Below are 14,668 nucleotides of genomic sequence, written 5' to 3' on the forward strand. Positions count from 1 at the left end.
CCTGCGCAGAAATCTGCACCGCCATGCAACTACATCTGTCCTTTCCATCAATATTTTGCGTCCGTTAAACAGTGAATAGCTGAAGCCTATGTCTTTCAACACTGTACGGAATGAAAATTTGCTCCCTTTAAAAAGATAGTCTTTCTGAAGCGACACCTGTAATTTAGATAGAGTGGGATGTTCCCTTCTCTTATAATAGCTGTATATATGATGACGAATAGAGTCTTTCTGAAAATCGTCCAAAGCTGTCACCTGCTTATTTCTCGGTTGCTCCTTTCCTGGTGTGTGCAGCTTTGTTGTGCCACTATCGTCAGTCCCTATCTTTATAACAGTGTTCTTACTTACTTTCAATGCTGCTGCAGTTCTCTTCACAACCTGAAGAACAGGAATTAAGGGCCCATCTTTGTCCTTTTCTTTCTCAAAGTAATCCCTCACAGAGCACACAAATTCACGGGCCTGGGGGTGTAGCACACTTTTCTTCCTCCGTTTCACGTCTTGTGTTGGGCTGGTACTACCCGCCACACTAGACATTGTTTACAACGAAACAAACAAAGAAACACTAAAAACAACAAAAACGAAATAAACTGCGAATTCAACTTCAGACAAACGACGAACCACCGCACCGCCTGCACGCAAGGCACTGGTAAGTTTCATAAGCGCGCGCGACCGGGTTTCAGAGCGGCAACGTGGCCCTTGCTACCCGCTCAAAGTCAGGCCGTCATTGGCTGCCTGCTTGCGGTCGCTAGGCAACGGAAAGACGCTACCGAGCTGTCAATACCAAAGACTCGTCTCCCAGACTATAACTTGCATGTGTTTGGAGATTGTGATTATGTGGGCAGTTTGACGTAGCTTTCATTATATTGTCTTGTGTGGACTTATGCATGTGTCAGAAGTGGGGTTCTTACTTTTTATATCTAAACACAGGCTTGAAATTCTACACACAGCTCAGGACTGGATGACAATGCAATATTAACTCAGTTTCTTGCCTGGTGTGTGGCAGAGGGTACTTTATGTACTACTGTCATTTCTCCTGTTTTGGGTGTGACTGGTTCATGTGAAGAATTATTGGTGGTAACCCTCTGTGTGAGCTCAAATCTTTAAATTTTGTCTTCAGTCTTTTCAGAAGATACACATGTGGGAAAGCAATATATATTAACTGAGGCAGATGAAAAACTGAAATAAACCTGAAATTTGCTACATCTCTTCTCTGTTATACCTCATAAAAATGTTTGAAATCAATTGAAAAATTTCACACAAAGACAAAAGCAAAAAATAAATACATAAACAAATAAAAATTAAATTTTAACACACATTTTAAAATCAGACTCAACAGGTATAAATTAATTTCTCCTAGCCCAATATAGATTCCGAATCCCATACAGCTAATCCTGTAAATTTATAATTATGAATCTTTAATAGCTGCGAAAATACTTGTAAAAAAATTAAGACAAAAAACATGTAGCACACGCAATACAAAATTGATACATGAACAATTCCCTCCTCACTATTATCTGTTGCATGTGCCCCAAACTTTTCATTTTAAACCTTAAGTATTTTCATGCTATCAAAAATTCACAATCATAAATTTTCGGGATTATCTGTATGACGTTTGGAATCTGTATGAGGCTACGACTTATTATTTTACACTTTGTAGTCAATTTAAAATGAGTCATATTAAAAAATCATTTTATTTGAATAATTATTTATGATTGTACCTAAAACATTTTGAGTGTTTCTGGTTCAACCACTGTAATCTTTATGTTCTTATGTATTGTATTATATCTTTGTGTATTCAAATGAGAACAGAACACTACCACTATGTATCTAATAGTTTTCAGCAAAGTAAAGTGAACAGCATATTGTGATCTCTCTCTCTCTCTCTCTCTCTCTCTCTCTCTCTCTCTCTCTCTCTCTCTCTACAAAGTTAGTGTTCAGCCATACATACAAACAAATCATGTACACATCTTCAGTCTCAGGGTTGGTGAAGCATGTTGCTATGCAGCTGGGTAAGAGAGTCGGGAGAGTTGTCAGATCATGTCATACTTGGGTCACATTCCTGCTGTTTCAAATGCACAACTCTGTCCATTAAAACAAGCATTTGATATTTATAGCCCAAAAGACATTGGTTCTACATCTGCAAGCACACACTGCTTCTAGTTGCCTTTCTTAAACAGAATTATAATGCTCTTCTTCCACTTATTGGGTATATCAACGTGCCAGACTAAATTTCATATTGCCCAATTTCTGTTTCCATCATAAGCTTTAATCATGAAGATATTCACTACATCTAATCATTTTATTTACTTCTATTTGCACTTTCAAGATGCATTAATTTTCTAGAAGTAATGTAAATATTCACTTTATTCACAGTACAACAGTAAAATTTTGATTTTATGTAATATTTCTGAGCTATCGTTATTTGATCAATTGACTGTCATTCTTTATCTTGACAATATTACTGAGATGAACAGTAAATGAAGTTCCTGGTGTTCTGGCTATAATACAAGTTTTTATTTGAAAGCAATAGAACAGAATATAAATCATCAGTAGTACATTCTTCTCCATTACCTTCAATATTGTCCTCTGTCAACAGTTTCTCAAACCTGAAGGTAATTAAAGACTTAAATACCAACTCAGCTATGTAGAGAGAAAGGGTGATGCAAAGAATTTTCGATGGCTTTCCAAATCCAGTGCATGCTTAACATTTGAATCAGTATAATTGGGCAGGATTTTTAACACCACCCTTCCTACACATTGGCATGTATCTTAACCAACCCCATATGGTCAATTCATTAACTCCATGTATGAAGGCAGTTTTTGTTTTCTCTTGTAACTGTCAAGACAAGTTTGAGAAGTATCTTTTCTATTAAAGGAGGTTCCCCAAAGATCATCACGGCAGAAGCAGAATTCTGACAAAACAGTATTATGAAGAGAAAATTACCACTCTAGCACACCCTATACAGCAGCATTCCTTATCAGTAACATATCACATATCCTCTGTAGAATAACTTTTGAATTGTTATTATTTGATCCTCTGCAAAGAATAAGTTCATCTCTCTTATCTATTATATTTCAGAGCAATGCCATCCATACAAAAAGTTAACTGACGCAGACAACACATGTTACATTTGTCTGGCATTTTGGATTAGAGATATTTGCTTGCTGTTTTACTCCTTTATCTGTACTTCACTGTATTTTGAAAAAAATGTTTGTTGAATTTGTTTCTCAATTTTTTTCACACTAACTATGCAGTCTGTATGGGATCATCCACTTCTAAAGTGATGATAAACATTTCATTTAACACTGTCTTGTCTAATACAACACTAGGCTTCTAGTTAATATTTTCAGAGAGATTTTGTAGGTCAAAGATATTGGTAAGAATGGTCCAAGTTTGTAGCTTGTGGTTCACAAAAATAACAAGTGCAAATTAAGACAAATGCCACCGACATTTATTCATTAATATTTTGTTTACACATTTTTTCATATGGGGTAACAACATAATGATCAAAATCCTTTTAACAGACACAACTTTGGTTACTATGAAAATATTACAAAATAATAATGGCACTAGCAAAAAGATCTTGAAATGGTTGACAGTATAGCTGAGGTATTTTGGAAGACAGTGATATTTCAATCACTAATACTAAAAAGATAGTATTTTTAAACTTCCTCACTGAGAAAATTAATAAACTTACAAATGAGTCACAATCAGTACCTGAACAGTCAAAGATTCATTCTACTAAGTTGCTACATAAACAGTATATAAGTAATATAAGTTTTCTTGTAAGACAGCTTGCATTAGTTTAAAATGACAGTCCAAAAATCTTTAAAGTAGATTCTACACATTACACACACGCATCCACACAGATGCAGTATCACTAAAATAGAAAGTTTTAACACTGGAAATGATACTGTTGTAGCATAGAAATAACAATTTGGTTGGTTTGTCAGTTGGCTGACAGTTTGGTTTGTTGGTTGATTTGCTGATTCACTGGTTATTTGATGTTATTCAAGGTTCAACCTTCAGTAACTCAACATCGAATATCAGTGTTGCATTGGGTGGAATAGTAATTTTCATTAAGGAAAGTCTACAATCAACTTGTCTACATAAAAACAGCTAATACACATAATGAATCCCAAAACAAGTTTTAGCACTATAACAAATTATATTGGTCAAAGTAAACATAGAAACAAATCTGTTGAAGTACTGACAGCACAATCAAAAAAACAAAAGAATAATAAATACTAGCTTACACACACACACACACACACACACACACACACACACACACACACACACACACACACTCCAGAGACAAGGAAAGGGCTAAAAGTGAGAGCCTAAAAATTAGCTGGAGAAAAGATAAAAACAAACTTAGCAAGCGTATCTGATGCACAGGCATAAAGATGCTAATGAAGCCCGACACCCTAAACATCTCCATTTTCATATAAAGCGTTGCCACAAGATTCCCCAAGTGAAATTCCCTGATGCCCAGACAAGTTTTAACATTTTTCCCTGACAAATTTTGAAATCTCAAGGGCAAGTTAAGACATAAGTTGACAATACGTGTTTGCAGCTACAGTACAAGGAACAACAGTGTAAACGAGGATATATCTTTAAAAAATTACTTGCAAGCCGATGGCATTTCCTGATGTGAGCAAAAATCATAAGTACTAACATCAACCTCTTTTGTAATGAACTGTTTTTAGATAGAGAAAACAAGTCGAATGGTGTATGTGTTTCACTAAGACCAATGATATTTTACTTCAATAAAATGAAACATTTCTTTGTAGTGACAAGACAGATTTAAAATACCTTCACTGATTCCTGAAATAACCTCAGACTGACTGTTTTCCTTCTTATCATCCATACTTTCCAGCATACAAACTAATTTTTACTTTTAAGTGCCAAAATGCACTAGAAAAAATAAAATGTCTATAGAACGCCACACTGTACAAATGTACTTGTGGCGAGACAGTCACAATTCTTGAAATCCGTCACTCGTGGCCTCTGGCATGCTGAGGAGCACCGCAGTCCTGGGTCCATGGATAAATTATGAAAATCTGAAGCATTACACGCCACACACAGACAGACCTGGCCTGTGGGCAAATCGGTGAGACTAGATCTGACGGGCACGGCCTGCACATCAACAACAGGCTTCAGATCAGCAGACCTGATCCATTTCAGATATCTGCAGAAATGGCCTGTGGTTTTGGCCCATCGCAGAAGTCCACTCGTGTGCCCAGACAAGCCACAGACAGCATGTTTTTGCAATGAGACCACAGTGATCAATCCATGCAACATATAACTTGTTCAAATACTCTGGGAATCAATAATAATGAGGATAGGTAGCAACTCACCATAACGGCACTCACACTTTCACAAGTAAAATTTCAGCCATAGCTTTTGTCAGAAAACGAGAGAGCGCGCGCGCACACACGCACGCACACACACACACACACACACACACACACACACACACACACACACACACAATCACTCAGACGCAACTTGTGCACACATGAGCACCATCTCCGGCCACTGCGTCTGCAGTCTCTGAAAATCAGATCCAAACAAACCACTCCTCACACCTCCCTAACTCGTCGGCAGCTGCAAGCCTAGGGGCAAGAAGTGTGGTAGCACCGACTGCACGCTGATGGGGGTGATAGGAAGGGGAGAAGCAGTAGTAATGTGGGAGTAGGGAAGAGGTGCATGTACTTGACTGCACCCAGCCACTGCCGGTACGTGACACCACAGTAGACAAACCATTTCATCTACTGAGACAAACACCAAAGTTTTTCCAGTGTTTTCTTTTTTCCGAATTTCCCCGACATGTTTGAAATTCCCCATTTGCAGAACCTGTGGCAACCCTGAATATCAACCCAAAATTTAAATATTTTTCTCTTCTGGTAACTGTGCAGTTTCTTCTTCCATTGGATTTGAATTGACATTATCCATGACAATGACAACCTCACACTAAACCACTTAACAGATCTAAACAGGAGTGTTTGAAATCTCATGAGGATCACTAGATTTGCCAGATGCAAACATTAACACTGAACTTTCAATGAAGCTATAGTCTGATTAACCTCCATAACAGTAAGTCTGTTTTTCTATCCAGTCAGCCCTTTCAAGCTGCCATGTCCCCCTCAAATCCTGCATAATGTTTCCTGGCTTAATTTTGATTGAGCCAAGTCTCATCAAGATAGGTAACAACAACTCAATCATGTTCTAGGTGACGTACATTTTTGTTAGAGAATGTTGCCCTACCTGCTACCACATCAGTACATTCTATCGTTCCATTTCCCGAACCCCAAAATATTTTACAATTCTGCCTATCAAATAGTGATCCCTTTTTAAATCTATCCTGTCATGTAACACACTTGCCGTCTTTAGCCATAAGGGAAACTAAACACTATCATAAAATTCCAATAGAGTGACAAATGTCCTGGAAACTGTCCAACTTAGTGAGTTGCTCTTTCAAAAGCATTTCCTTGCGCACTGAAACTGTTACATAACTACAGATTTCCATTCTTGCACAGATCAATGTAGAACACCACACTTCTTTGAAGTGTTTGTCTGCAATTTTTAGCTTTTATCTTTTCTGAGACTGTATTTAAGGTTATGAAGAAATTCTTACACCTCTTATGTGACACTCAATTTGACCTCGTGTGTATTGTAACTGAGTCACCTTCACTCCAAAACAAGAAAAGACAAATATATTATGAAAAATGAAAGCTCTCTCACTAAACAAACACGTCCACGAAGCAAACAGGTAAGTGACCGATTAGGTGCAACAATTTAGCAAATGCATGCCAGTGCCAGCACTGATGAAGTATAGTGTAGCCTCAAACAGTCAATGATGTGTCTGGTAGTCAGTGCTTCTTGTGATGCTAACTGGAGGACAGCCATATCAGTAATGATACTGTGGCTAGTGCGTGCACATAAGTCATGGACTGAGAAAAAGGCTTTTCACTGGCAGTTAAAAGTGAAGGAAAAAATGAAATACCTCTCCAAGCCACAACTTTGGCTGCTTTAGTATAGGAGGGAATGGTGCATGGCACTAGTTTCACAATTGGGGCAGTAAGAAATATTCACAATATGGCACTGACATGTATCTAGAATTATCAAAGCAGAGTGACCAGGATATATTTTTGATGATTAGAATCTCACCAAGGTGTGCAGGGAGAGCAAGCGATATGCAAGCCTCACTACACACTGGCTGCTGAAACATCACTTGACACCTCACATGTAGTTGGCTATACTGAGATTGCAAGCAATCAAACGCCCACAAGTCATAGCTCCTAAGTATGTTTCGTAAATGCAGGTAACAACCATAGTGTCTATAAGCTGTCACTTAATAATGTGTACGTAAGTATAACATAGAACATGTTACTGACAATGGAGAAAAAAAGCTATGGAGAAAAAGCATTTGATAGTGTATGAAAACATGAAATAAACAAAGACCAAAGTAAACTACAGTGTTCATTCTACATCTGCTGTTGTGTGGTCTTCAGTCCTGAGACTGGTTTGATGCAGCTCTCCATGCTACTCTATCCTGTGCAAGCTGCTTCATCTCCCAGTACATACTGCAGCCTACATCCCTCTGAATCTGTTTAGTGTATTCATCTTTTGGTCTCCCTCTACGATTTTTACTCTCCACGCTGCCCTCCAATACTAAGTTGGTGATCCCTTGATGCCTCAGAACATGTCCTACCACCCGATCCCTTCTTCTAGTCAAGTTGTGCCACAAACTCCTCTTCTCCCCAATCCTATTCAGAACCTCCTCATTAGTTATGTGATCTACCCATCTAATCTTCAGCATTCTTCTGCAGCACCTCATTTCGAAACCTTCTATTCTCTTCTTGTCCAAACTATTTATCGTCCATGTTTCACTTCCATACATGGCTACACTTCATACAAATACTTTCAGAAACGACTTCCTGACACTTAAATCTATATTCGATGTTAACAAATTCCTCTTCTTCAGAAACTCTTTCCTTGCCATTGCCAGTCTACATTTTATATCATCTCTACTTCGACCATCATCACTTATTTTGCTCTCCAAATAGCAAAACTCCTTTACTACTTTAAGTGTCTCATTTCTTAATTTAATTCCCTCAGCATCACCCAACTTAATTCGACTACATTCCATTATCCTTTTTTCGCTTTTGTTGATCTTCTTCTTATATCCTCCTTTCAAGACATATCTATACTCTTGAAACTACCTAGAGATCTATGGCAGAGGATACATCCCACTGTATCAGTTATTAGGGTTTCTCCTCATTCCATTCACAATTGGAGTGCAGGAAGAATGACTGACCGAATGCCTCTGTGCATCAAGTAATTATTCTAATCTTATCCTCATAATACCTACACGAGCAATACAAAGAGCATTAAAAAAACTAAGAACCCGTCTCGATTGCGAAAAAAGCACCTAGTGTTAAGTGTTAACCCAGGTTTCAGCGTAGATAACTACACCTTCTTCAGAACAACAATAAAACCCACAAGTGCCTAAGAAGACCTTTGTCAATGATTCTTAGGCACTTGTGGGTTTTATTATTGTTTTGAAGAAGGTGTAGTTATCTATGCCGAAACCTGGCTTAACACTTAACGCTCGGTGCTTTTCTCGCAATCGAGGCGGTTTTTTAGTTTTTTAATATATTAACCAACAATTGCTGACGTGCTGCGAAGTTGAAGGTTCTTACAAAGAGTATTGTAGTATATTCACAGGATCACCATTTAAAGCCAATTCTTGAAACTTTGTTAAAGACTTTCTCACAGTAGTTTACATCTGTTTTCAAGAGTCTTCCAGTTCAGTTCCTCCAGTTTCTCTGGGACACTCCCAAAGATCGAACAAACATGTGACCATTCGTGCTGCTCCCTCTGTATATGTTCAATATCCCCTGTTAGTCCTATTTGGTACAGGTTCCACACACTTTAGCAATTTTCTAGAACTTGATGCAAGTGATTTGTTAAGCAGTCTTTTTTGCGGATTAACTGCACTTCCCCACTACTCCACCAATAAACCGAAGTCTACCACCTGCTTTAACCATGACTGAACCTATGCGATCATTACGTTTTATACCCCTACAAAGTGTTACACACAGGTATTGTTTGCGATGGCCGATTCTAACAATAAATCATTGATATTACAGTCATAGGATACGACGTTTTCTTCATTTTGTGAAGTGCACAATTTTACGTTTCTGAACAGTTAAAGCAAGTTGCCAATCTTTGAAACCTTATCAAGATCTGAATGAATATTTACACAGCTTCTTTCAGATAGTACTTCATATAGATAACTGCGTTATCTGCAAAAAGTCTGATGTTACTATTTATATTGTCTGTAAGGTCATTAATATACAACATGAACAGCAACAGTCCCACCATACTTCCCTGGGGGCCCGCATGAGGTTACTTCTACATCTGACAATAATTCTCCCGCGAAAATAACACAGTGTGTCTTCCCTACCACAGAGTCTTCAATTCAGTTACAAATTTACTTGATACCCTATATGACTGTACTTTTGACAGTAAGCGTAGGTGTAATACTGACTCAAATGCTTTTCGGAAATCAAGTAATACTGCATCTGCCTGACAGCCTTGATCCAAAGCTTTTTATTGAAGTCTTTCTGAATCATTACCATAATGACTGCATATAAAACGTCATAATAATGTAAAACTAAGCCTAACAAAAGAACACGCTATCAACAACCTTACTAAAAAAAAAAGGAACAAGTGCATACTCTTAGAGTGAAAGAATTAATTCTGCACACTTTTGCACTCAGCAATTCATTATGTCAATGGCGTAATTCCACCACCACCACCAAGATAAATCATTAACTGTTCATTATTTATGATACTGTCTGGTCTATTGTTCTCTCTTAAGCTTACCAACATGGTTTACTTTCTTCCTCCAAAAGGTGGCGTTTCAAGTAGCAAGACCTTCACATAACAGCCTTTTCACTTCCGTTACAGTAAAAAATAGCATTTTGAACAACATTAAGCCTCCCCTCAGGAACCCTGACCTTGCCGAGGTCTAAAATACGTATAAGACATACCATAAGTGCAACCAAATCTGAGGGGTATCTGAAGAGTAATGACGTGATTCCTGAAAAAGGGCAGCAGCCTTTTCAGTAGGTGCAAGGGCAAAATTCTGGATGATTGACCTGGCATTTTAACATGAGACAATATGATCTTGCTATGCTTACATGCAACAGGAAACTGTAGCCATTCTTTCCGAAGGCACACAGCTCTACTATATTGTTAAATGGTGAGTCCATCATCTTAGACAAGATATTCTAGGGGTAAAATGGCAGCTGCTTTTAGAGCTTTGGGCAGGTCTGATAATGATTCAGAGATGATGAGGCTACACAGAACAGAGACGCATGGAGAGCTGCATCAAAAGTCTTTCAACCGAGGAAACACCACCACTCCATCTTAATGATTACAGCAAACCCTTCATTTTAGCCTTCTCAGAACCCAGAATTTCACTATGAGAGTAATGTTATGTTTATTCAGAGTTGAAATCTTACTTCAAACCTCACTAAATACAGCAGACAAAGGATATATTCCAGGATGACCACGTGACCCGTACGCATAATCTGGAGAGCATGTAAGGCGGGCTCGTTGACCAACACACATCTGAAAATAATTTTAGTTATTAATACAATTATTATCTCACAGTATATGGCATTTACAGATTTGTCACCAGCTTAGAAAGAAAACTAATTATCTGTTCTTAATGCATTGGAAGTTGTTAAAATCATACAGTGGTAATAACTGCAAGCTTCTCTGAAGGTTTAAGGAACACATCTACATCTGTCCACCTTCAGACACACACATTTAGTAACTACAGAAATTTAGTACAGAGCAAGAAGCTACCAATTTTCCCCCTGCCCTCCTGTTCTTTGAGTGTGTGAGTTAACAACAGCATGCTGCATTAGACCAAGAATTCTAGTAATTACTAAGTAGCCTTTCTGTTACCCATATATTTACAGCTTCAAGGATAATGAATGCACTCAACCAGACCTTTCTTATATCTGGTATCAGCACGGTAGAGTAAGTTTTTGCCAAACTGCGTTTAAATGTGAAGTGGGCAATACTCACATAAATTTAATATTGGTGGACACCCATTTTGGTTGATTTGGTATATATATAATAGGGAAACATTCCACGCGGGAAAAATATATTTAAAAACAAAGATGATGTGACTTACAACACGAAAACGCTGGCAGGTCGATAGAAACACAGACAGACACATACATACACACAAAATTCTAGCTTTCGCAACCAATGGTTGCTTCGTCAGGAAAGAGGGAAGGAGAGGGAGAGACGAAAGGATGTGGGTTTTAAGGGAGAGGGTAAGGAGTCATTCCAATCCCGGGAGCGGAAAGACTTACCTTAGGGGGAAAAAAGGACAGGTATACACTCGCGCACGCGCACACGCACGCACACACGCACGCACACACGCACACGCACGCGCACACGCACGCGCACACATATATCCATCCGCACATACACAGACAAGAAGATTTTGTAAAAGCAAAGAGTTTGGGCAGAGATGTCAGTCGAGGCAGAAGTAAAGAGGCAAAGATGTTGAAAGACAGGTGAGGTATGAGCGGCGGCAAGTTGAAATTAGCGGAGGTTGAGGCCTGGCGGATAACGAGAAGAGAGGATATACTGAAGGGCAAGTTCCCATCTCCGGAGTTCTGACAGGTTGGTGTTAGTGGGAAGTATCCAGATAACCCGGACGGTGTAACACTGTGCCAAGATGTGCTGGCCATGCACCAAGGCATTTTTAGCCACAGGGTGATCCTCATTACCAACCAACACTGTCTGCCTGTGTCCATTCATGCGAATGGATAGTTTGTTGCTGGTCATTCCCACATAGAAAGCTTCACAGTGTAGGCAGGTCAGTTGGTAAATCACGTGGGTGCTTTCCCACGTGGCTCTGCCTTTGATCGTGTACACCTTCCGGGTTACAGGACTGGAGTAGGTGGTGGTGGGAGGGTGCAGGGGACAGGTTTTACACCGGGGGCGGTTACAAGGGTAGGAGCCAGAGGGTAAGGAAGGTGGTTTGGGGATTTCATAGGGATGAACTAAGAGGTTACAAAGGTTAGGTGGACGGCGGAAAGACACTCTTTGTGGAGTGGGGAGGATTTCATGAAGGATGGATCTCATTTCAGGGCAGGATTTGAGGAAGTCGTATCCCTGCTGGAGAGCCACATTCAGAGTCTGATCCAGTCCCGCAAAGTATCCTGTCACAAGTGGGGCACTTTTGTGGTTCTTCTGTGGGAGGTTCTGGGTTTGAGGAGATGAGGAAGTGGCTCTGGTTATTTGCTTCTGTACCAGGTCGGGAGGGTAGTTGCGGGATGTGAAAGCCGTTTTCAGTTTGTTGGTGTAATGGTTCAGGGATTCCGAACTGGAGCAGATTCGTTTGCCACGAAGAGGACTCAATCTTTCCTCTCCCGCATCCACGCCGGCTGTTCAAAGCATCCTCCTACAGGCCAACCGCAAATTAGAACAGCATGCCACCCTCCACCTCAAAAAATTATCCCATCTCCTGGTTTCCCACCTCCGGAAAGGCAACTCACTCACCCTTCACAAGCTTTCCAGCAAACCTCAACCTCCTCTCATTGCACACAAACCCAGTCTCTCCCATCTACTCAATCTCCCACTTCCAGCTCCACTCCCTCCAAAACCTCAAAATTCCAATCAATGCAATATGGAACCACAACACCCCAATTCAGTAGTTAACCTTTCCTCCAAACCTCTCTCCCAATCCGAAACCTCTGTCCTATCCAAAGGCCTCACCTTCGGCCCCACTCCCAGATTCAACCAAACAGCCCTTGTCAAAGATTTACTGTCCTACACTCGTACTCTCTGCTGGAAATATCACTTTGCCACGAAGAAAAATGATCCTAATCCTACACCTAATGATCCAACTCCCCCAGACACTATCCAAATTGAACCCTGCCTGGAACAGTTCCGTCCTCTGTCACAGCAGGACCCACCTCCTCTTCCTCAAAATCACCCTCTCCAAAATTTCCAGGAATTTCCGACTTCCAGCCTTGCCTCTCAATCCTTCTTAAAAAACCTTAATCCTACTCCCAACATCACCACTGCTGAAGCCCAAGCTATCCGTGATCTGAAGGCTGACCGATCCATCGTCATTCTTCCGGCGCACAAGGGTTCCACGACCGTGGTACTTGATCGTCGGGAGTATGTGGCTGAGGGACTGCGTCAGCTTTCAGACCACACTACATACAAAGTTTGCCAAGGTAGTCCCATTCCTGATGTCCAGGCAGAGCTTCAAGGAATCCTCAGAACCTTAGGCCCCCTACAAAACCTTTCCCCTGACTCCATCAACCTCCTGTCCCCACAGACACCCCACACCCCTACCTTCAACCTTCTTCCTAAAATTCACAAACCCAATCATCCCGGCCGCCCCATTGTAGCTGGTTACCAAGCCCCCACAGAACGTATCTCTGCCTACGTAGATCAACACCTTCAACCCATTACATGCAGTCCCCCATCCTTCATCAAAGACACCAACCACTTTCTCGAACGCCTGGAATCCTTAGCCAATCCGTTACCCCCGGAAACCATGCTTGTAACCATTGATGCCACTTCCTTATACGCAACCAGGGCCTCGCTGCGATGGAGCACTTCCTTTCACGCCGATCACCTGCCACCCTACCAAAAATGTCTTTCCTCATTACCTTAGCCATCCTGACCCACAACTTCTTCACTTTCGAAGGCCAGACATACCAACAATTAAAGGGAACAGCCATGGGCACCAGGATGGCCCCCTCGTACGCCAACATATTCATGGGTCGCTTAGAGGAAGCCTTCTTGGTTACCCAGGCCTGCCAACCCAAAGTTTGGTACAGATTTATTGATGACATCTTCATGATCTGGACTCTCAGTGAAGAAGAACTCCAGAATTTCCTCTCCAACCTCAACTCCTTTGGTTCCATCAGATTCACCTGGTCCTACTCCAAATCCCATGCCACTTTCCTTGACGTTGACCTCCATCTGTCCAATGGCCAGCTTCATACATCCGTCCACATCAAACCCACCAACAAGCAACAGTACCTACATTATGACAGCTGCCACCCATTCCACATCAAATGGTCACTCCCCTGCAGCCTAGGTCTTCGTGGCAAACGAATCTGCTCCAGTCCGGAATCCCTGAACCATTACACCAACAAGCTGAAAACAGCTTTCACATCCCGCAACTACCCTCCCGACCTGGTACAGAAGCAAATAGCCAGAGCCACTTCCTCATCCCCTCAAACCCAGAACCTCCCACAGAACCACCACAAAAGTGCCCCACTTGTGACAGGATACTTTCCAGGACTGGACCAGACTCTGAATGTGGCTCTCCAGCAGGGATATGACTTCCTCAAATCCTGCCCTGAAATGAGATCCATCCTTCATGAAATCCTCCCCACTCCACCAAGAGTGTCTTTCCGCCGTCCACCTAACCTTCGTAACCTCTTAGTTCATCCCTATGAAATCCCCAAACCACCTTCCTTACCCTCTGGCTCCTACCCTTGTAACCGCCCCCGGTGTAAAACCTGTCCAATGCACCCTCCCACCACCACCTACTACAGTTCTGTAACCCGGAAGGTGTACACGATCAAAGGCAGGGCGACG

At 40.9% G+C, this 14,668-nt stretch overlaps 1 protein-coding gene across 1 annotated transcript in view; it reads right to left on the minus strand.

Annotated features, from left to right (window-relative positions):
• Positions 1 to 3,427: 3,427 nt before the first annotated feature.
• The window catches only part of LOC124619580 (peptidyl-prolyl cis-trans isomerase Fkbp12), a 38,810-nt gene continuing 27,569 nt past the window's right edge, over positions 3,428 to 14,668 (minus strand). The window contains exons 4-5 of the mRNA XM_047146075.1: positions 10,575 to 10,648; positions 3,428 to 4,067 (exon numbers count right to left, since the gene is read on the minus strand). Coding sequence (XP_047002031.1) covers positions 4,010 to 4,067; positions 10,575 to 10,648 — 132 coding nt within the window. The 3' untranslated portion in view covers positions 3,428 to 4,009. The remainder of the gene's footprint in view (positions 4,068 to 10,574; positions 10,649 to 14,668) is intronic.

The sequence above is a fragment of the Schistocerca americana genome, chromosome 6 (assembly GCF_021461395.2).
Source record: "Schistocerca americana isolate TAMUIC-IGC-003095 chromosome 6, iqSchAmer2.1, whole genome shotgun sequence".
In the NCBI taxonomy this organism is placed as follows: domain Eukaryota; kingdom Metazoa; phylum Arthropoda; class Insecta; order Orthoptera; family Acrididae; genus Schistocerca; species Schistocerca americana.